Consider the following 21,339-nt stretch of genomic DNA (forward strand, 5'->3'; position numbering starts at 1 on the left):
TCACACCTAATGGTGATGTTGTGACTGTTTTAGTAACTGTAACATTTGACCTTGTGTTTCTCTGAAGAGTTGAGTAAATTCTTACATCAAAGAAGGTGTCGTAAGATTGATGATATAATGTTGAAATTAGTTGTATAAATGCATAGATTTGTTTTATACGTTACCTGTATTGGTTCTGCTTTACCACCTGTACAGGTAACTTGTAGATGCAAAAATTCAAATGAACTGTGCGAAATTGATTTTCATTCTGTAATTCATATAATACAAAGGCGTAACCATTTGATAATAACTTTTAATGTAATTTTAATGTGCCATTATTTATTATGTATTTGGAAATGCGAAAATGACATGTGAAACAATGCAGCAGCCCAAGGGAGTATTTGATAAAAATTACCTTTTGGTATATATTCATATTAATGAATAAATCAGAAATTTATTTAAAACCATTTTATTGAATGAGTGGGAAAGGTTATTGGACCATGTTAGTGCAGGTATAATGAGGAAATGCAAATCTCAAAATTCAATGAGATGAGAATATTAATTTTGTTCAATCCAGCCACAACAAATTTAGAACAAAAAATTAATTCGTTTCACAAGATGTACTAATAAAATGAATGTAGTAGTAATGAAATCCTAGATTGCTTTGTTATAAAAGTTGTCACATTATTGTTTTTTGTCTGCCTGGATTGCATTTTCTCAGGAGAAAGACTCCTTACAGTATGGAACAGCAATTAGAAAATTATTGTGTTTTTATGTTGCAGGCATAAATAATCTTCCTTAGTCATTAATCAAGTGTTTTGTACTATTTTTAGCAATGAAGAAAAGCAGGAAATTTTGTGTATTAGGTGGCCTTAAATGTTCACTAGAGTGTTATTGGGTTTTTCTCTAAGGGAATTTCCCAGTTGGCAGGCATAAATCAATTTGATGCCGCCTCTTACAGTTACTTAGCCTAAGCTTGACTGCTGAAGGTCGACATTGCTTACAAGATAATGTTGTATATATGTATTATAATTGCAGCACATGCTCCTAAGGTGTTCGTTCTAACAACAGCATTGTTAGTTCTCACAAATACAGGTTGAAATATGAAGGGAAATGCATCCAAATGGTTGAAAGTCCTAAGGAACTATTTCAGTATAATTTTAACAGTGTATACCAGGTTGTCATTGAATATGAGATTGTCTCTACACCATCACCCGTCATTGTGCTACTATTGTTTGATTTTCTGATTGAACTTCAAAATGATACATAATCTGCAAGACCAATTAATAAATATTGAAATCTTCACTGGTGTTTAAAAAAAGATTCTGGCTATTTTAAACAAGACAAAAAATATACCAGTTTCTCATTTGGTCTTAACTCTATTTCCATGAAATTAAAATCCATTTTGAAAATCTAGGTCTCCAAAGTCTTAAGACAAGTATAGAAAAATATGGTTAAAAATATCAAAAATTGAAAAAAAACCTAAATTATAGAGATGTCCAGGTTTTAAGTAAAACACCAAAATTTGTCCCCCTTTTACATAGGACTGATTGTATTCTCTGTTCTATCCTTAATGTCACAAAATGCTGATGTTTCCTGCTTGTAGTTAACAGTAGGAAATTCTGTATTCAGCTTCCAAATAATATCATTTTGAAAATCTTAGTGAATTTTAGAAATGTCCCCAAATTGTTATTTAATTTGTATTACAGCGTAGGTTGAAAAAATTGTAAGTTTTCAGAACTTTTCACTAGTTTTGTAACCATTTATGAAACATAGTATTTTGATCACGAGAAATGCAATGAATGAAAATGAAGAAATGAGGTGAATGAAATTTTTGTGTAAGAATCAAGTGTACCTAGGTTTTCCTGTTGAAAGTATTTACATGTGAAGTTAATTGATGGTATAACTCCCAAGTGTACAATAATACCTTACAAGTGTAGCATGATCATATGTACATGGCTGATAAATTACCATAATGTAAAAGTAAACAGTTTAAAAGTCTCCAATTTCTTAAGTAACCATAATGGACTGGATAACCTTTACATTGCTATAATTTAATCACAACTTGAAATGGTTACTTAGGAGTATGCTGAAAAAAAAATATCTTTTTTAATAACAATACGAAGGTGTTACTACTCGGATTGCCTAGCTAGAGATAGGGAAAGGTCAGAGGTGAATGTTGGTATCTGGCTTCCATTCACACCTGTGTATAACAATGTAATATTAATGTGTACACCTGCCACTTGTTAGCTAATAATGTTACTACCAGGTGCTAACAAGGCTTTTCCATTTGGGTTTATTGACGTAGTACAGGGTCCTCTGGTGTGACTGACTCGTCCTCAAGGGTACTAGGGAATTAAGCTGGCCTCAGCTGCTGCAACAAGCGTAGTAGAAGGAAAAGTAGTAGTTGTACTGTATGAAGTCTTAACAAAACAATGAAATCTGAAGTTCTATTGTAGTCAAATTTAAAAACCAGGGGGAGAACAATAAAATTTCAACATTCTTAACAAGTACAAATTACTAAAGGGGAGGAGGGTGAATGTTTAAAAAACTGGTTTGAATTTGGATAGGAGGTGCACTTATTGTCAACCAGAGTTAAAAAGAAGCAAGAATATTTGATGACTCCTTCATCATCAGTTTGCCTAGAGAGCATTGTGCTGTATTTAAGGTGTAGATAATGAATGGAAATTAAATAAACTTGGCCGACCCATTCAATGTCAATTGCCTCCATCTCTTAATTAGACGGTTAAAAATAACCACAATGCAGGAAGGCTTGTCAACCAGAAAGGTTTTAATTTACAGACCATGCAAAAAAGCAGAAATTGACTGGGAAAAAAATTGTGCATTTGAAAATAAATTGGTTTAGAGAAACCGCATCATTAGAATTATCAATCATGAAGAAATCTGTTGATGCAGTGGATGGAGGAGGCTTCACCATCAAGCCCATTACACCACAAAGCTAACCAGTAGTACAACCCGTGTCCTGTCTTCCATTGTGGTGAACAGTCTGCCTCTTTAGATTTTATGGCTAAAACAAATGGTTGTGTTTGAATGAAATCCCTTATCAATGGCCATTATTACTGTGACGATTTTCCTCAACCATTTCAATGGTGATATTTCAGATAATTGAAAGCTCTTGTGTTTAATAATCCTATCTTACTTCACTGGTTATACTTGTTATTTGCAGTTAATATTAAATGAATTATGAGAAAATTTTGCAAGGAAATTGCATAGGTATATTTTGCTCATTTAATTTTTCGGCCAAGAATTAAGTTATACTCATAATTGAAGTGGGCGTTGATTGAAATTTCAGTATAATGTAATGAAAAGAATAATGTGAAACTGAAAAAAATGAAATTAAATCTTCTATTTTTGTTTTCTCTTTTTGAAAATATGATTTCCAAGACTGAATTTGATAATCACTACTTGTGGTGAGTTTAAAGATTCCGTTATTTGAGTTGTGGTAAAGTGATCAGTTGCAAACACCATTTCATAAATATATAGTGAAGTAATATAGTATGGACTTTTGTATAGGTCTTCACCTGCAGTGTCCATGTGGATTTGTTCACATCATATATATATTATACATAATTTTCATTTTCCTGCATTTAGTAAACAAGTTCACTAAAGTTTGTCCTGAAATGTTGTCATATGAATTGTATTATGAACAGTTTGACAAGCTGTTAAACGAAATATTGTCTTATGAATTATATTATGAACAGTTTGACAAGTAGCTGCAATATTGTAGCTCAAAAGACTTATAGACAGAAAATGGTGTCGTCTTATAGAGCTACAATTGGTGTCTATAACTGCTAATGGAGCAAAGTAATGATTATGCAAACCATTATAAAACGTTTGTTGGCATTTTATCGTACTTGTTTGATATCGACAACCTACTAGGCAATAAAACTGAACCACATAAAATATCAAATTCTCATCGAGGCATTATTTTTTTTACATAATACATATGGAGGTCTTTCTGAAGGGTATTTATACGGCAAGTCCACAAGTTGTGAATTTGACGTCTTGTGAGCGGTACAGTAGATATTAAGGATGGTAGTTATGTTTATTTTGGAGAAAAATAATATGTAAATGCATGTATACACATAAAATAATTGGAAACCTACAAAAAAGTATAGAAAACTGTGCCTGAGTGATTTTCGGAGGCAGTGCTCCACTACGACACATAGGGACCAATTCGTACCCGGCCGAAAGGTATAGTAGGCCGGGTACGTATATTCGTTCTGTTCAATGAATTGTTGATCAAGAAAATGAAAAAGAAAGAAAACAAATGGTAAGAAACTGTTTATCAATTAATGATAAGGTAAAAAACATAGGTTGGGGGGGAGAAAGATTGGGTCAGTAGATTTGAATTATATTCTTTATATGGAAAGGTAGGTTGGGAAAAAAAAGAATTGTACCAGTAGATTTGATTGCATGTTTAGTCTCTCCAAAATCGGTATCTGCCACCTGCCTCTCCCCTACAGTGTCCAGAGCTTTATTTAATTAGCTAAAAGGCATCAAAATGAAATTTCTGAAACAGGTTAATCACTGTTGCGTTTTATTTCCATTTATAATCGATAGTTAATATGGTTATTGAAGCTGAATAGAATTGTTTTTTTTTTAAATTGATCGAGTGATGATAATAATTAATCAATGCTTATGTTACAAAGCACAAAGAAACCTCATGGGATTAGAAAAATGTATATGTACATATTAGAACATCCCATTGAAGTCTAAATGTCTCCCCCCTTCAAAGTGGATTAAATTTAAATGAACTCTTCTTTTGTGATTGCCACTGCATATAAAACTTAGTAGGATATTTTCTGGGCTTGTGTTTTGTAGCAGTGAAGCACCACTGTAGGGCCTTGTACAGAGAGAGAAGATCCTAGCTAAAGCTGGCAATGTAACACAACAGCACACTACCACCATACACAACCCATACTACAGCCAACACACACTCACAGGCCTAGCTGGCTGATAAACTACTCCAAGCCCTCTGCTTGGCACACAACAGCTAAAACCTACACAGCACAGGCAACCGCCACAAATAACCTGGCAGCATGACTAGGCCCCAGCCAGCTACATGAAATATGCTAGAGCTTGGCAGAGTAGTGGAGCCCTGGCTTTGGTATTACCAACTGTATAGAGCTGCTATTGATTTTCTCCCTTTCCTTCACTGTTGTTTGTCTAGGTTTTAGATCTCTCTGGGTTTTCGCACATCATAAATAACAGGCAAATTTCCTCCCTTTGTAGCCCCAATAGAATCATAATCTTGATCATTTTAAACATATTAGATTTTGTAAAAAAAAGTTTATTTGATCAGGTTTAAAATTAAGAATATTTTTGTAAAAAATGTCTTTGTTATGCTTGGTAGCCTTTCTGTCTACTAGATCCTTGTGTGTATAAGATTTGTACAGAGAAGGAAAAATCCAGGAGCAAACTTCATATTTTAGGTTTGTAAATATCAGAAAATTCAAATTATATAATTACTGTATTGGTTAAAGCTTTCATCATATTTCTATCCCTAATGATTTTGCTGATATCAAGTTACAATAGAGGATAATACTTGGGGATCAAGCAAGCAATTAAGTTTTCTGGAACAGACTATAACGATATGAAGTAAGCTGACACACCAGGCAGTTGGCCCTATAGGGCCTAGCCCATAATTGACATAGGTTGATAAATGGCTGTAGCTGTATTGTCCCTTACTGCCTGCCTGTTCTGCTTGGCTTGACTGTGAATATTGGACCAGTCCATTTGTAGGGGAAGCCAGCCTCAGAAACCAGGTATAACTTTTAGTCACACAACTGACAATTATATCCTTTCAATGATTATTGTGGCAGGTAAATATTCTGTGTGAGTGGGACAGCATTTTGAACTGACTGGGACTTGTGTGTTGTGTATATAGGGGAGAGGGCTGTGAATTTTATATGGGTGTTTGTGAGCACTTGGTAGATTCTATACAGTGTTGACCCAAGCGGTGTGTTAGGAGATATTTTTGGATTCCATTATGTGCCTAGCAGTCTTACTCACCATGTGAAGAGGTGCATTGGTATATAGAAAAGACTGTACTTACAGCTACACACTGACAAGAGAAGTTTGAAGAGCAGGGGCCCACAGAGTGGTGGCTGGTTTGAATTACTTACTCACATCAGTACAAAAACAATTGAAGCATGGGTACGTTGTATTTATAAAATCAATTTAAGTCGACTATTGTTCTCAGGTAGTCATACCATGACTGTGCTTCTATTCTTAAAGCATGATTCTTTTTAGAATTTAATATTCTTTTTCTTTTAGGAAAAATAACTTAATGTTTCCTTTGTGGTTGGTGAGTTTCTTTATGTGGTGTATAAATCGTTATTAAACTGCTGTCAGCCAGTGGGGCTGTTGACAGGAGCATTTTTCTAATGTTTGTAATTAAGAACTTTGCCCATCATTATCCTTTAATTAGGCTATTTATTGGCAAGCAGATGCTAAATGAATTAAGGAAATTTCACCATATTCCTCAGAGAGTGTAGCTGTTACCAGTTGTATATAAACCAGGGAAATTTGCTTGTGCTTGTGTTACAGTTTCAATATGTGTGTGTATTTAGTCAAAAAACATGTTGATATAATTTTCTATTTGACATTCATTTCAAAATAAGTGGTGTCTCAATTTGAAGCCTTCAAAACATTAAATGAAAAATAATTTGCAAAGTTGGATGATTTCAAACAGGTGTTATTAAGACAATGGCTAGAAATTCTTTGCCTGAAATTGATTGTTGTGGGAAAAAAAATTAAAGAATCATTTAAAAATTCTCAAGTGCATTCATGGACACTACAGTAAATATTTTTGAATCTTTTCATGTTCACTGAAAATGTTGTTCAGTATTTTGAAATGGTACTGTCAGAATTGGTTGTTATCAAGAAATGAAATGGTTTGCGGAAATGTTAGTAACATTCTATCGGTCTATCCTCTTGTATGCTTTTTTCGAAGTCCTAAAAATGATACATTTGCATGAATAGAATCTGTTATAACCAAACTGTACTACATCAGTGGAATATACCTTTTTGAAGGCAATTTATAAAGAAAATGTACGTGTGTCAACAATATTTAAGAAAAATAATTTGAAGCTGCATTATATTTCAAATGATGAATGAATGTAATGTGAACGACAACAGAATGCAATGATGGAATTCACTAAGTAACTACTCTGATATTATATCTTAAGTTTTAATTTATATAGACATGATGAAAGGCAACAAAAATCACATTAAATAATTATCTTCAAGGCATTCATATTGTTGTGTAGAAAATATACATAAGACAATGATGGTAACTGTTTTGTAACATTTTTTTTGCATTTGAAGGAAATTCAAAAGGTTAATTAAATTCATAACTACTTAATCGCATTAAATTTTTAAAAAGGGGATTAAAATTAAGGTTAAAAGGAATTCAGGTTAAAAAGTCAATTTATTATGAAACGAAGAAGATAACATTTCCAGTTCTGTGTTGTCTTATGGTCATTTAATCTAATAAATTGGAAAGTCATGTTTGTATTCAACTTGTGTCCCCTTCTATACAGCTCTTTGATTTATGATAAGGAAAATATTACCTGTACACCTGTGTATTCATTACAATGCACCTGGATCTGAACTTACCTGTGCTACTTTCATACCTGTCTTTGATCTGAACTACAACAATAGATGATAAACGACAAGCAGCCACAAGGAAGATAATGATATACTGATGCATAAGTTGCTGATACAGACTTGACAAATTATGGAGAGTAGAAGCCCAACCAAATTCTGTCCTAACCTCGATCAAGTTCTTTATTTCTTGAGATTTTAACTGTCTGGGTAAATAAAACTGTTAAATGATGTACTAATTTCATGTTATAAAGTGGGCAGCCTATTTTAGTGTTTGCATCAACTTGTATTTTTATGGGAATTGTAGGAGTGAAATTTTTAAAGTCAAATGTATAATGAAATGTATTTATTAATTAGGAGTGTGGTTAAATATCTCGAGACAGATCTACATACAATCTCTATAACGGGGAATATATTATTTACTATAGAATGGTTAATTAAAGAATATATTAAAACTAATAAAAAGATGTGAAGTATTGAAAATATTTAAAAACATTAAATTTAATTTAGTTGTTAACATAATGCCATAAAAAATGTTGTTATTGAGACAAAGAAAAAAAAATCATCAAAACAAACAAACATACCATTGTTTGAATTCCAAGCCTTATCTTATTGCGGAAGATTTCATATCAGTAGTTCAAATTTTGTTATACCACAATTTGATAAGATTTGGACAGCAGTGCTAAAAACTTCAGTGACTTCACGGAAAGCAAACACTTGGTGTTGGTGAGATTGCCTTTGGTCGATGGCTAGTGCCCCTTTGTGGACCCTGACTGGACCTTGTGATCCCGTCTGGTACAGCTGTCCAAGTCTTCACAGCTGTTGTCTAGTGGCCCTTACACCAGTCCCATAATAATTGATCCTGTCTCATTAGTCCAACCACCACCCTTTAATTCATATACCTGTCCTCAAAATTAGCTGTTTGAAACTGATATTGTACAGATTGAAATTCACTAAGTTTATTATTATCAAAGTAGACACTGGCTCATTAATTTGTAAGATGGAAAAAAACTACTGACAGCTAAATGCCTGCTAGCAATTGTTTATATTTTAACGATTTTTAAAAAAGAAATAAATTTTTTTGAGAATATTGGGAAAAAAAAAATAATAAAAATGAAATAGATTAAAAAGAAAAGATTATCCCTAATCAATTTCCTATGTTTAAAGATAATGCAAAATAAGAAATTTTGATAAAAGGGATTTGGTGTTAACATGTTTAAAAGAAAAATCTGATTACCTGGTGTAATATGTGTAAAAGAAAACTCTGATTACCTGGTGTGTTGAAAAAAAAAATTAAAAGAATGTGGATAATGTAACATTCCTGTGGAGGGAGGAAGGGTAGGGAATCGGTGTGTGCGATCAGTTTGCATAAACTGTATAAGGAGTCATATAATGCCTATATTGTATAACCAGTCTGCACATGATGGGCCCTGTATAGGTATCGCTTACCTGAGACAGCCATGCGCACGGACAATCTCTCTGTCAAGTTTTTGTGGGGTTTCTTTCACAAGCTGTTTATGTTAAGAAAAGAGTAATTTTAGATATGCATGGCACAATATTGCTGCCTGTTGAAGTTGGTCATTAACATGAGGGCACAAGAAAGACAAAATCTGATTAAAGTTAGGACTTAAAGGTAATCACCACATACTGAAAAAGCGCTTTATTTCACATAGGCAGTCTGAGTGTCACATTGAAATAAGACCAAGAAGGGCACCTGTTATGCTGGCATATTGATAGGGCCTCCTTTTGATCCGGTGAAAATACAGCGATTTTATATGTCCCACACCAGATCTTAAAAAGTTCTCGTGTTGGCTCGACTAGCAATTACCTTTCAGTCATACCTGAGCGCACTTGCGACTAACAGGTAAAAAACTTGAGTTGAATGGTTTGAATAAAGGCTTGCAGGCATTGTAGGGCTGATAAGAGCGCCGGCCTATACTCTGTTTCACAATTTATTATTCTGTGGTGATGAATTGATTTTCGATTCTCCAGTGAATCACAATTAATTTCTTCGTTTTGCGTAGTTGAGGGAAAAGCCTAATTGCATTTAGTTAATTACTTAATATATTTATGAAACTTTAGAGGAAAAATAAGAAAGTTATTCGGAAGAGTTATGATGTGAAAAAAAAGCTGCACTGAAGATCAATACTTTTATTGATCTCGGGCAAGCTTTGTGTTTAAATTATTCAGCTTGTTCGCTGAGGATTCTGTAGTGCAAAAACACTCGATAAACCTGTCAGCTTCATGGGGAAACTCAAAAAAGTATTTAATATCTGTACAGATATCCTGATTTTAGAGTTGGCAATGGGAAATATGATAGGTTTTATTGACAAAGCTGGAGACACAATGTTGGAAAGTCATCTCAGAGATCACTTTTATTAGATTTGACAGTGACTCTCTCTAGTAGGCATAGAGATCTTCCGCTTTTTATGCATTTGAAACTAGAAAAAAATAATAAAACATTTTGATTAATTCCACATGCAAAATAGTAAAAAAAATACTTACAATGTTTTATTTAAATACCTATTTATGGCTGTCATTTCTTTGCTTCTGATTAATTTCTAGAGGAAAAACAACAGCAGTGGCCAAGTGGTTAAGGTGTATCAACATTTTAACTCTAGAACTTGCCTTTTGAATCAGTACTGCCACTGCTAAAAAGTAGGCTGGTACAATCATGAACTGACAATAGAGCTTAACCTCACTCAAACAACACAAAAATTCTAAAGTTTAATGTAGAACATGACATTAAAATAGAACATGAAATAAAAATTCTAAAGTGAAAGAAAGAACATGACATTAAGATAGAATATGAAATAAAAATTCTAAAGTGAAAGATAGAACATGACATTAAGATAGAACATGAAATGAAAATTTAAAGTGAAAGATAGAACATGAGATAAATTTAGGCAGAAAATCTTGTTCCTCACAGTAGAATGGTGTAAAATTGGTGTAGTATATCAGAAAAAAAAAGAGAAAAAAATCTATTGAGAATGAAATTTAGATAATTTGGAACAATTTCACTTAAATATCCATATAAATTTGATAAATCTCAATTCTTATGAATAGCTGATACAGAATAAAATTATTGATATTGTCCTATTATAAGGAAACCTATTGAAAGCAAATGCATTAATTTAAGGTATCATATTTAACTGTTAATTTTTCTGGTGAATGAGTAATAAGTCAAGATCTGTATATATTTTACTTCTGACTTGTAGTAAAGGAAAAATGAATAGCTTCTTCTCCAGACTAAATGTATTAAGTGTAGAAGCCAAGTAAAATCTGTCCCATGTTCTGAAGACTGTATGATAGTCTAAGCATTGAAGCATTGCATTTGTTATCTCCCTTTTCATAGAGCTCAGTGAAAGTTGGTTTTGCAGATGAATATTTTGTGTATGCTGGAATCTTAAGATATTGTATTTTCACGAAATTAGAAACTAGTTGATCTCATCAAAACCTTTTGTTTAAGTGTGTTGTACCTACTTGAAGGTGTTTTATCGTATTGTATCAGCTGAAAAGTGTTTTGTGTCATATTTTGCAGGATTCTCGGAGTGGGGACGATTTAGGATGTGATCCCTCCAGAAATACACCTACACCAACTGGTGTCCATCCTGCAGTGGCAGCTCTTCGACCTGCTCCCTCACCTGCTGGCTCAACAGGGTCAAGGTCAAACACACCTGCCTCTCTGTCAGGTAAATATTGTTTTCTTTTTTATTACAAATATTTAAAAAATTGGATCAGATTAAGAAAATTTCAATGATTTGGTTTATGGATAATTTCATCTAGTTTCATCATTAACCTCTAAGAAACAAAAATTGTTCAATATTGATCTCTTAAAAAAGGGGTTTGTGAAAAAAAAAGATTGATTTATCTCAAAACAGTTGCATTATTTTTATTGTTTGTCAGATTTATCTGTAGTTCATAAAATATCAATCCAAAAATTGATTCAATAATTCATAAATTGATGTTAGAGAATTGTAAATTGATATTGAACACAGGTTTTAAATATAAAAAATAAATTTTCCGCATTTATAATAATTATCAATATTAAAAATTAATGAGTTAAGTTTATATGTACTCCAGGACAATTTACCTGATATTTCTGCCATGTGCTTCCCAATGCCATGAATATTTTATGAGCAGTTTATTGCTTTTGAGTCATTATCCGAGTTTAATTACAATTAGTCATAAATTCTTAATTGATGTTGATATATTTTATAGAAATAACCTGGAAAAACACTCTCAAGAATTCTGTTGCATGTAGTTATCACAAAAGAACTCCACTTTTTGTCAAAATTTCTCGCTACATTTGAATATAAAAAAGACAATTCATTATCATTATTTTGTGTTTAATGAACTAATAATTAATTTGACAGTTTATAATGCATTTAATGATACCAAACTTGATTCACATTTAATTAATTTAGCTGGCACTGTAGTAGATATTGGGTTAATCATATGTTACGTAATTTGAGAATTTTGTAAGAGAAAAAAAAATTAAAGGAGCATTACTTGCTGTGAAAATGTGTGCGGTGATAAATGAATGAATCTAGAAGGAGCTTTAACGTCTTTTAATGATATGGCAACATAGACCGACAGAAGTGCTGTGTAAAACTGGAATATCTGATAGTAGGTGATAATCAATTGTCTGTCTGATATGGTGAAGTATATATTTGATGGGAGATAGAGATAGGTAAACTAGCATCAGTCTTTACCATTATGGCTAAGCCATAAAATGCTGTATCATATCGCCACCTTAACACTTCCTACAGGGAAATGTGGCATTGTATCTCCCTAATGTAGCAGATCTTCTAGGCGATAGCTTTGAAGACCTGCCCCATTGAAGTGCTAACAATAGCCAATTTTTTACAGTCGGTGATCATGAAAAGTGACCTCGACCTGTACAAGGTATTTTGAAGTTCGTTGGGTACACCTGTCTTAACTCAGGTGTATATCTACCTGTCTGTGTAGATTTCATATCTACATTAGTTGTGTTATTAATATGACTTAATCAGGTGAAACGGCTCCAAAGCTTTGTTTACATACAGATCAAATGTTTTGGTGTCAAGTGTGTAATTATCACTCTGTTGGTGCTGGTATGTATAATTGTTTGTCTGGGGTTTATAAAACAGGTACTTCAACAGTTTTCTATCTTGTGTCCAAGTAGCATTATCAAAGGTATGAAATGATTTTTGGCATCGCTTTAAGAGTAGCGTTCTTTAAAAAAAAGAAAAAAAATTATGATGCAAGTTGTAACGGTGATTGATTAACAAGAAGCTGTCAATTCTCGTTCCTTTCTGTGGTGTAATTGATCCCATGGAGTGAAAGCTACCTGTATTAATTGTGCAGGTCTATAAACACCACATCAGTAGGGGATTCCCCAAAGTTGGATGTCTGCAGTCATTGTTATGCCAGACACACTTACCAACAGGTGGTCCCTGAGTCTTGTCAGTCAGCACTGGTATTTCCCTGCTGCTAATAATAGATAATAATCACTCTAGACAACATCAGACAGGTCAGAGGTCAGCGCTGTCTGTAGGCCGAGTACACCTGTTTACTGCTGATTTATGACCCCCAGCAGTGAGCCATCTAAGGTCACACTTATCCTAACAAGCTGGGCTAGCACTTAATTTGCCCATTCAAACCCATTCAAGTGTGCCGTGTACAAAACATACATTTCTGTCAGTGCTAGGCTGTGGGTTACAGTGTCAATGTCTGTTTCTGTTATTGGCACAAGTGCACTATCTTCTATTAGCATTCCCCAGTGTTGGTAATTAAAAGTCTGTATAGCGGCAAGTGCTTTATGTGTGAAGTATCTAACAGCGAAACACATGTAATGAGAGAAACTATCAGGATTGATATACTGCAGATCAATTATATCCATTGAGGGCCCTTTCTCAAATTGATTGTTCTTGGAAGGAATAGTATAGTGTTTAACAGATGCAAATAGCTGTTAATCCCCGCAGGGAGGCTTTAATTTGTTCCAGTCTTCCAGTTGACATAAATATACATACACATCCCATTCATAAGAATTCTATTTGCCTCCACACATAATGGGCATTGATTTGCTGGTTACATGTACAGTGTAGTAAAAACGGCTTTTGCCACTGGGAGCTTTGCAAATTATATTTAAAGATTGATATGGACTTGTTCAGGATACAAAATGATGTGAAATCGCAAGACCAAAAAATATTGTGTGCGCTTTGAGGTTTTGAACGGTAATTGTGATTTATTTTTATTCTGTGTTGAAAATGAAACATGCTGTTTTGATGCTTCCATTAGGGACTAGGAGTAGATGATATGAAATGCTTAACTTTCTGATAACGCTCGAGCAAGACAAAGGTTTAGATCTATCTTACTATATGTTAGGTCTATTGCACAGGCAGCCATGAGTAAAAACCAAGGATAATAATGAAAAGAAATTGGAATATCATGTTTGTTCATGCGGTAGAGATTAGACTGTTATGTTGATTACAAGGCGAATCATGTGTCAAATTTGTTTGCCGACATTAAAAGGCACTATATAATACTTAAAAAGCCATGAAATATCTTTTAAATTCCAAAACTGAGATGTATATATTATAAATTCCTAATATGATACCAGAGAATGAAATTTGTGGGAATATATTGAATTTCAAGTTGATATTACTATTTGGCATTTAATGTGAAGGCGACATATAAATGTTATACATAGGTGTCATTATTAAGTTTGATAGAAAACTGCTGCTTGAGCTTAAGTTTTTTATGGCAATTTGTTCTCATTAGTCTTGTTTACAAATAAAAACCTGTAACTGTCTATACCTGTATGTTTAAGGCACTTAGGTTAGTGGTGATTAATAAAGGGGACCATCCAGAATGGGGACACGCTATGTTAACCATGTCTATTTTATGAAGGTGGGGTATTTATGTAAAGAAATTTATTGTTGTTAATGACTAATTCAGCTATATTTGATTTTTGAAGCCTACATCAATATGTTTGGATCACTATTAAAGTGTAAATGGGAACAGAAGAAAAAACTTGGGCTGAAATATGGGAAATAACCTGCTGATCATTGAATTAAGAGGTGACAGAAATATGCACCTTTACACCTTCTCTATCAAGACATCTGCCTAATCAATGTTAAGTGTGCACTTTTCTACGAGATCTGGCAACAGATGTTTTTCCTAGCAGGTATCGCTAAATGGGGAATGCTCTTATTTTAAAATAAACATCCTCAAGCCGCATGCTGTGCCTCTCCCGGTGTTGGCGATGCGCTTTTGTTTTTATCACAAGGCCGATAGGAAATTCATTCATTAGGTACATCTAAAATATGACCCATATGATGGTGCTCAATGATAATTGGGTTGTTATGAGGCCCGGATTGTACTAAGAAAGCCCCCAGACTCTGTAACGAAGATACTGAGAAACAGGTTTAAGGTGAACTTATGTTTACATACATACGCTAGCAAGGCTGTTGGCATCAAAAGATTTAGGAGCTATGTTCTATCTGTGTAACTGTCTCACTGTTGGTTAACTTATCCACTTTTGTAACAATAAAACTGTTATGTCATTCAGATTAAAATAGCTCAGAGTGAGTGATTTATTCATCGGTTATGTTTATAATTGTTGACCCCTTTGACAAGAGTGAAAGCAAACAATACTTGTCTGTATATTGGTGTGTATATATTTGGGTAGATAAAGTACATCAGTGGTGATAAATTGTGATGCTAACCATACTTTCCTGTAGGTGTCGTAGTAAGTGCAAGCAGTGTACTGTAAAAACAAACTACTGACGAGGTCATGTGATAGTAACATGACTGTGTAATCCAATAATCCCACGGTTCAGTATGTCTACTTTTACTACTTCGGCAACATTTTCTATGGTGAACTGGTTATTTTCTTGAATTTTTGCAAGAAACATAAAAAAAAAAAAAAAAAAAAAAAAACCCAAAACCCCCCATACAAAACCACTTTTATATTTCCATGGTATGGAATGTGTATTGAAAGTTTGTGATGAGCTTTTCTTAGAATTACAGTTGATATATAAGGTTTTTGTTTGTGTAAGTGTACATGTGATCTAATGTGATTGAAGTTGTGGTGTATGTGGTCCATGCGTTGACAGTTGTGGACATGAATAATTAATCAACAATCAATGTAGTCTTCGTCATGGAATAGCATACATCTATTGGGGAGCACAGATTACATGTGTGGTATGTATACACACTGGCCGATAGTTATGGATAAAGTTTTGTTTTCTTACACCAAACTGTTTTCATTGAATTTGTACAGGACAAACACAAATGATAATTTAGTACATCTGAATTCAATGTCCATGTGTTTTCTGTCACTACAGGAAACACCCAGGCAGGGAGCCCTATGCCAACACGACCAACATCTGATGGACAAAACACTCGCATGACACAGTCACCAATGGCTACTCAAGGTAAAGCTACTTTATTGCTTAGGGAAAAAAATAAAAATACATTCCAACTACTACATTTACAAAATTTGATGATGTTTCGATAATTAATGTTTCTGCTGTGTTTAAGATGCAAACCACAATCTTTTATAAGTCAAGATTTCAGTTATGAATAAGACGTTATGCATCAGACATTTTCCAAGTATTCTTGAGTTTAAGCTCCAACATTTAAGAAGCAGCTGTGCATGACGTCTCCCTTTTTGTTTGCAGGTTTTAACCAGCAGATGATGCCACCACCGATGGGTCCCAACCAGATGAACTTTGGACCAGGAAGTGGTGGTAAGATGCCTGGCAGTGGCATGGGAGGTAACTCCGTGGGTGGAGGACACTATCCTCAGTATAACTCTCATTTCTCACAGCCAGGTGAGGGACTATAACTAGAGAGCCCTGTCCTGTAGTTAACTGTCAAACTGGAAAAACAGCCTCGATTTCTACTTGTTCAGCAATGGAATTGTGACACACTGACTGAATATGTTGTCCTATTGTTCGTAAATGATAAATTCAAATGCTTTCAGGAGGGGTAAAAAAGGCAAACATTTCCAGTTTACAGTTTCTCTTTAATACTGGTTATCTTTGGTACATTTGTAGGTTTCCTGTCTAATAACAATACACATTCTTGGGGCTTTAGGAAATGTTGACCTCTGTCATGCATGCACCATCTCTCTTGTAAGATCATGCCTGCGTCACAAAGAAAAATGATAAAAAAGATAATGATTATGATAAAGTCAAATATTTTTTTAGGTTTCTTTTTTTCGCTTTCTGATCTTTGGTTTTGGTTTAAGCCTGCATGTTTCTTTCTTCGTTCTGAGCATGATTGTTTTGAATTTTGGTGGCATTATCTGGGGGAAACTAAAAGATAATATGAAAAAGATTCCAATGTTTGATTACCATTTTAATTGTTTCAGGAATGTACCCTGGCAGACAAGGTGGCAATATGCAGGGAAACTCTGTGATGCAGAACTACCCTCAACAGAATATGTACAATGGTCCAAGTCACGGCAATGCTCATATGTATAACAATATGCCTATGGGCAACAGAAACTATCCGATGTACAGTAGTGGACAGAATAGTATGATGAATGTGAACAATCAGTATGGTAATAACTTTGGGAACCACATGGGTCCTGGTTCAGGTTCAGGTCCAGGTCCTGGCCCTGGGCCTGGTCCTGGTCCGGGCCCGGGTCCTGGACAAAACTCTGGACCAGGTTCTGGTGCTGCACCTGGTCCAGGAGGTCCAAGTCCTGGACCAATTGGTCCCAATGCTGGTCCTGGTCCCAGTCCTGGACCAAATGGTCCAAGTAGTGGAGGACCAAGTCCTGGACTGGGTCTAGGACCTGGAAGTCATTCAGGGATGTCTCAAAATAGTGGCATGGCAGGATCCATGGGCCAACAAGGACAACAACAAAATATGTCGGCGAGTAGCCCCGGACAACCAGTTGGAGCAACTGTCCCTGCAGTTAAAGGTGCGCAGGCGGCTGCTCAAGCTGCGTTAATAGCAGCAGCAAATTCTGCAAAAGGACCGCAACCGGTGGCAGTACGTCCCACCATGACAAATCCGCAAAGAATGTATACGCCACCACAGCAAATGGGCCAAATGAATCAAATGAACCATGTAGGATATGGGCACAACTTCAACTCGAACTTACCAAACTCTAATATGAATCAGGTGCCCAACTCTCATTCGCCAGTGCCTAATTCTAGTTCTATGGGTGGCCATCTACCATGTACTTCACCATCTACCATGCCCAACGACAATAATAATAGCATGTCAGTACCAATATCTAGTAGTGTTCCTAATAGTTCTTTACCAAATAGTATAGGTGGCAGTAATAATGGTTCCATGCTGCCAGCAACGTCGGTTCAACAGAACAGTTCATCTGGTAGCGTGCCGCAGGATAATTCTGTAATATCTTCATCATTAGCATCTTCCATCGATTCAAATATGCCTTCATCAAATATCCCTCCATGTAGGACACCAAATATGCAACAGCATGACTCCAATTCGTCTAGCTCAACGTTATCCAATACAAGTGTTCCAATTACTGAAAGTGAAATTCATTCTAGTGCTCCAGATTCGACACAAAATAGTCAACATGACACTAAAAAGAAGGGCAACAGTGATCCCCAGGGGGTGAAACCCGTGTGTAATACGCCTAATCAAAGCTCTGATGTAGATAGCAACTCTTCAGGTGTGACCAAGTCGCATCTGGAGAATCCTTCATTGGATGGAAAGGATCAGAGACTGAATTCAATGCCATCAGACAATGTACCAATGGGTATGCCAATGGAACAAGTGTCCTCTCCATTCTCATCCAAACAAGAAATGCCCATCACTACTACAGCAACAACCACAAATTCCGGTAAGTGCTACAGAAATATTGTTGATGGATCGGTTTTTCATTTTCGATAGAAATATGATATGTGTGAATGCTGTGTTGGAAATGATGATCCCTTCAGGCTAGAGTTTCAGACAATAGTCTGGTAATGACTATTGAATGAGGTTTATACCATTCTGATCAACACATTTTAAAATCTGTATAAAATCGTAACAATGCCTTTTGTGGACCCTAACATTTCTATGCGTTTTCTTCATCAATAGATGTAAAAACAATAGTAACTCAGAGCATCACGAGTCCTGTGACAAGTATATCAGAGGCGGGGAACAGCAATGACAGCCATCAAGATCACATTCCCATACCCCCACAACCCAACTGTTTACCTATTCCACCAATCCCCACGATAGAGGAGTCGCCTGCCCCACCACCTCCGTCATCAGAGAAAAAGAAGAAGGTAGGTTTCGTGTTTGTTTATACCCACACTGTAGTCTAGCTTTATCACTACAATGTCCGTTGATGTTTGTGTGACATCTGCGAAAATAAAACCTTTTGATAAAAGCTGTTCCTATTTCTGTTAGATAGATGAGTTATTTGTGTCGACAGTTCCTATTTCTGTTAGATGAGCTACTTGTGTCGACGTGATTCTGTTATATTGGTCTTATGTAGATGTCTGGTTAAAGTTAACTAAATTTTTAGCTATCTAACATAAATTTGAACAACTTTTGCTGTCTGGTAACTTCATATAGGATTTTGTGTGCGATACTGATGTTGCAAAAAATGAAATTGGTTTTGTTTCCAGGAATTAAAAGTTTGTAGCAATTCAAATTGTAGTAGCTAAAGGGAGCTAACCTAATGCATTCATTTGATACAATGCCATTGACACTGTCGTTATATTGCATAGATATATAGAAGTGTTCTTGAGTGGTTTTGATTTGGGTTTGTTTATATTCATCTGGAATTTCATTTAATTATGAGTATTAAAATTATAACATTGATTAAAAAATTATTATTTGGAAAAGTAAAACTATTTGGTATATTTATTATTTGATCAAAAATACCCTTTATAATATGTTGGGATGTGCTGTTAGCATTATGTCGGGGCTGTTTTCGAGCTTGGTGCGATATAAACACTATGGAATGAAATACTTGAGGGTTGTGTTTGATTTTATTTATTTCTCAATACATTTGTTTGGAAGAGACAGACTTCATGGACAACAGATCAATCTTGACAAAGATTTCTTGCAGCAAAGGTGCTCAGCTCTCAAATTAAAACCAAGAAGAAAATTTAGCACTTGCTGCAGCTTATAGGGCAAGTCTGAAGTGTTTGTCTTCATGAGCAAGCAAGTGCTAATGTTAACCACTTTTTACATGTAGAGCTAAATCTTTCAATATCTGCAATTTGCTGTATATTCGCTAAGTGACCTAAGGACTGGTAATGAGCCGTAGGTTTGCCTTCATTGTAGGAGGGTGTATTGTCGCATCCACCCACCCCCGCCAGTTCGGTGGCACCATCGCCTGGCGGAGCCAGTATCTCATCTTGTCACGACGACTTTGACAATATTGCCAGTCCGGCTAGCACAACGTCTGGCCCGGCGGTGGTTCCCTCTTGGGTCACCATGACAGTAAGTCCTACACCTCCCCCGTCGCTCGCTCGATAGCCTGCTCGCTCGTCATGGGTGTGGTACCCTCCTGCATCATACCGTCCGCCCGCTGTGGGATGTGGTTGTCATGGCATTTGTATTATTTACATATTTTATATTTATATATATATATATATTTTCTTTATAGTGGTGAAGTCGTGATTTTTTATTATTCATAACTGGTACTGGTCTTGTCTGCCCTGCACACTGGACAATGCCAGTATGTCACAAATGTGGTTCCTGGATGTGCACACTAGGCTTGTACTACTGTCAGACATTTGTTATCTCCCTTTTACAGGAACTCTTCAATGCTTATTTCTAAAATCAGTTAAAATTGAATTGCTAACAAATGAAACATTTCAAAAAAGAACATAAAGTGAAGACCATTATCTAGTTTCACTTTCTTCGAAAATAAAACATTTTTGGGATTTCAGTGATAATATTTGGCATGCAAATGTAGAATATTTGAGAGAATAATGAGAGTTGATGAAGTAAGACTGTATTTGGGAGATAGCAAACAAAAGACCATGCTGATATATGGGACTTACTGGTGTTAAGTATTTACTACCATTCGTGCTTTGCTCACTTGGACTAATGGTTTGATCATGTCATTTATAATTTCATTATTTGCATTTTTACTGACTTGGCACTCACAGGAACAGATACAGGTAATATGCTCCAAGGCCTTGATTTTGGCACAGTTCTTGTATTTCAAAGTTTTAAAGTTGATTGTTATTTATAGATATGTTTCCGTTTCAATTTTTTTCGTTCATTTGTTTGGTAATACATTGTAGTTCTTTTTCCTGTTGAAATTATGTATTTTCTGAATTGTTTGCCTTTGGCTTTCTTAAAAGTCTCGTTCAACATCAGAACAAATTATTCCAAAAATGTTTCACTCTTCTCTTGATGTCATATTTACATGAACATCAAATATTACAAGACGAAAAGAATGTTCTGTTTCTACTAAAATATTATCTATTTGCAGTTCATAGACATCTAAAATTATCAGCTGCAATACTAATTTAGATTTCATTCACTTTATTTCGAAAAAAAATTATGGAGTATACAGATTAAAAAGAAAACTGTTTTCTAACTCGCATTAAGTCCCTTTAATTGTTTTGGACAATATATTCTCGTAAGCGATTGTTTTATCGTTAGTGCTTTGATAATGGGAAGAAATTGTCACTCACTTAGAGGAAAGCTGCATCTGTAGTTTTTCATAGCATGGATATCATCAATTAAAAAGGGCACCTGCTAAACCTAGTGATAAAACTGCTGTGTAATGAAAATCAA

At 35.0% G+C, this 21,339-nt stretch overlaps 1 protein-coding gene across 10 annotated transcripts in view; it reads left to right on the forward strand.

The window, feature by feature from the left end:
• Positions 1-21,339, forward strand: part of LOC138325784 (trithorax group protein osa-like) — a 46,325-nt gene that overhangs the window by 8,594 nt on the left and 16,392 nt on the right. For 6 of the 10 annotated variants that reach the window (XM_069271687.1, XM_069271710.1, XM_069271696.1 and 3 more), the window contains 6 exons: positions 11,153-11,303; positions 15,945-16,034; positions 16,281-16,433; positions 16,976-18,430; positions 18,670-18,860; positions 19,870-20,028. In XM_069271687.1, coding sequence (XP_069127788.1) covers positions 11,153-11,303; positions 15,945-16,034; positions 16,281-16,433; positions 16,976-18,430; positions 18,670-18,860; positions 19,870-20,028 — 2,199 coding nt within the window. Of the gene's footprint in view, positions 1-5,647; positions 5,769-5,868; positions 6,160-11,152; positions 11,304-15,944; positions 16,035-16,280; positions 16,434-16,975; positions 18,431-18,669; positions 18,861-19,869; positions 20,029-21,339 lie in introns of those variants that run through there. The other 4 variants (XM_069271762.1, XM_069271752.1, XM_069271705.1 and 1 more) reach the window with 4 other exon arrangements.

The sequence above is a fragment of the Argopecten irradians genome, chromosome 1, assembly GCF_041381155.1.
Source record: "Argopecten irradians isolate NY chromosome 1, Ai_NY, whole genome shotgun sequence".
NCBI lineage: Eukaryota > Metazoa > Mollusca > Bivalvia > Pectinida > Pectinidae > Argopecten > Argopecten irradians.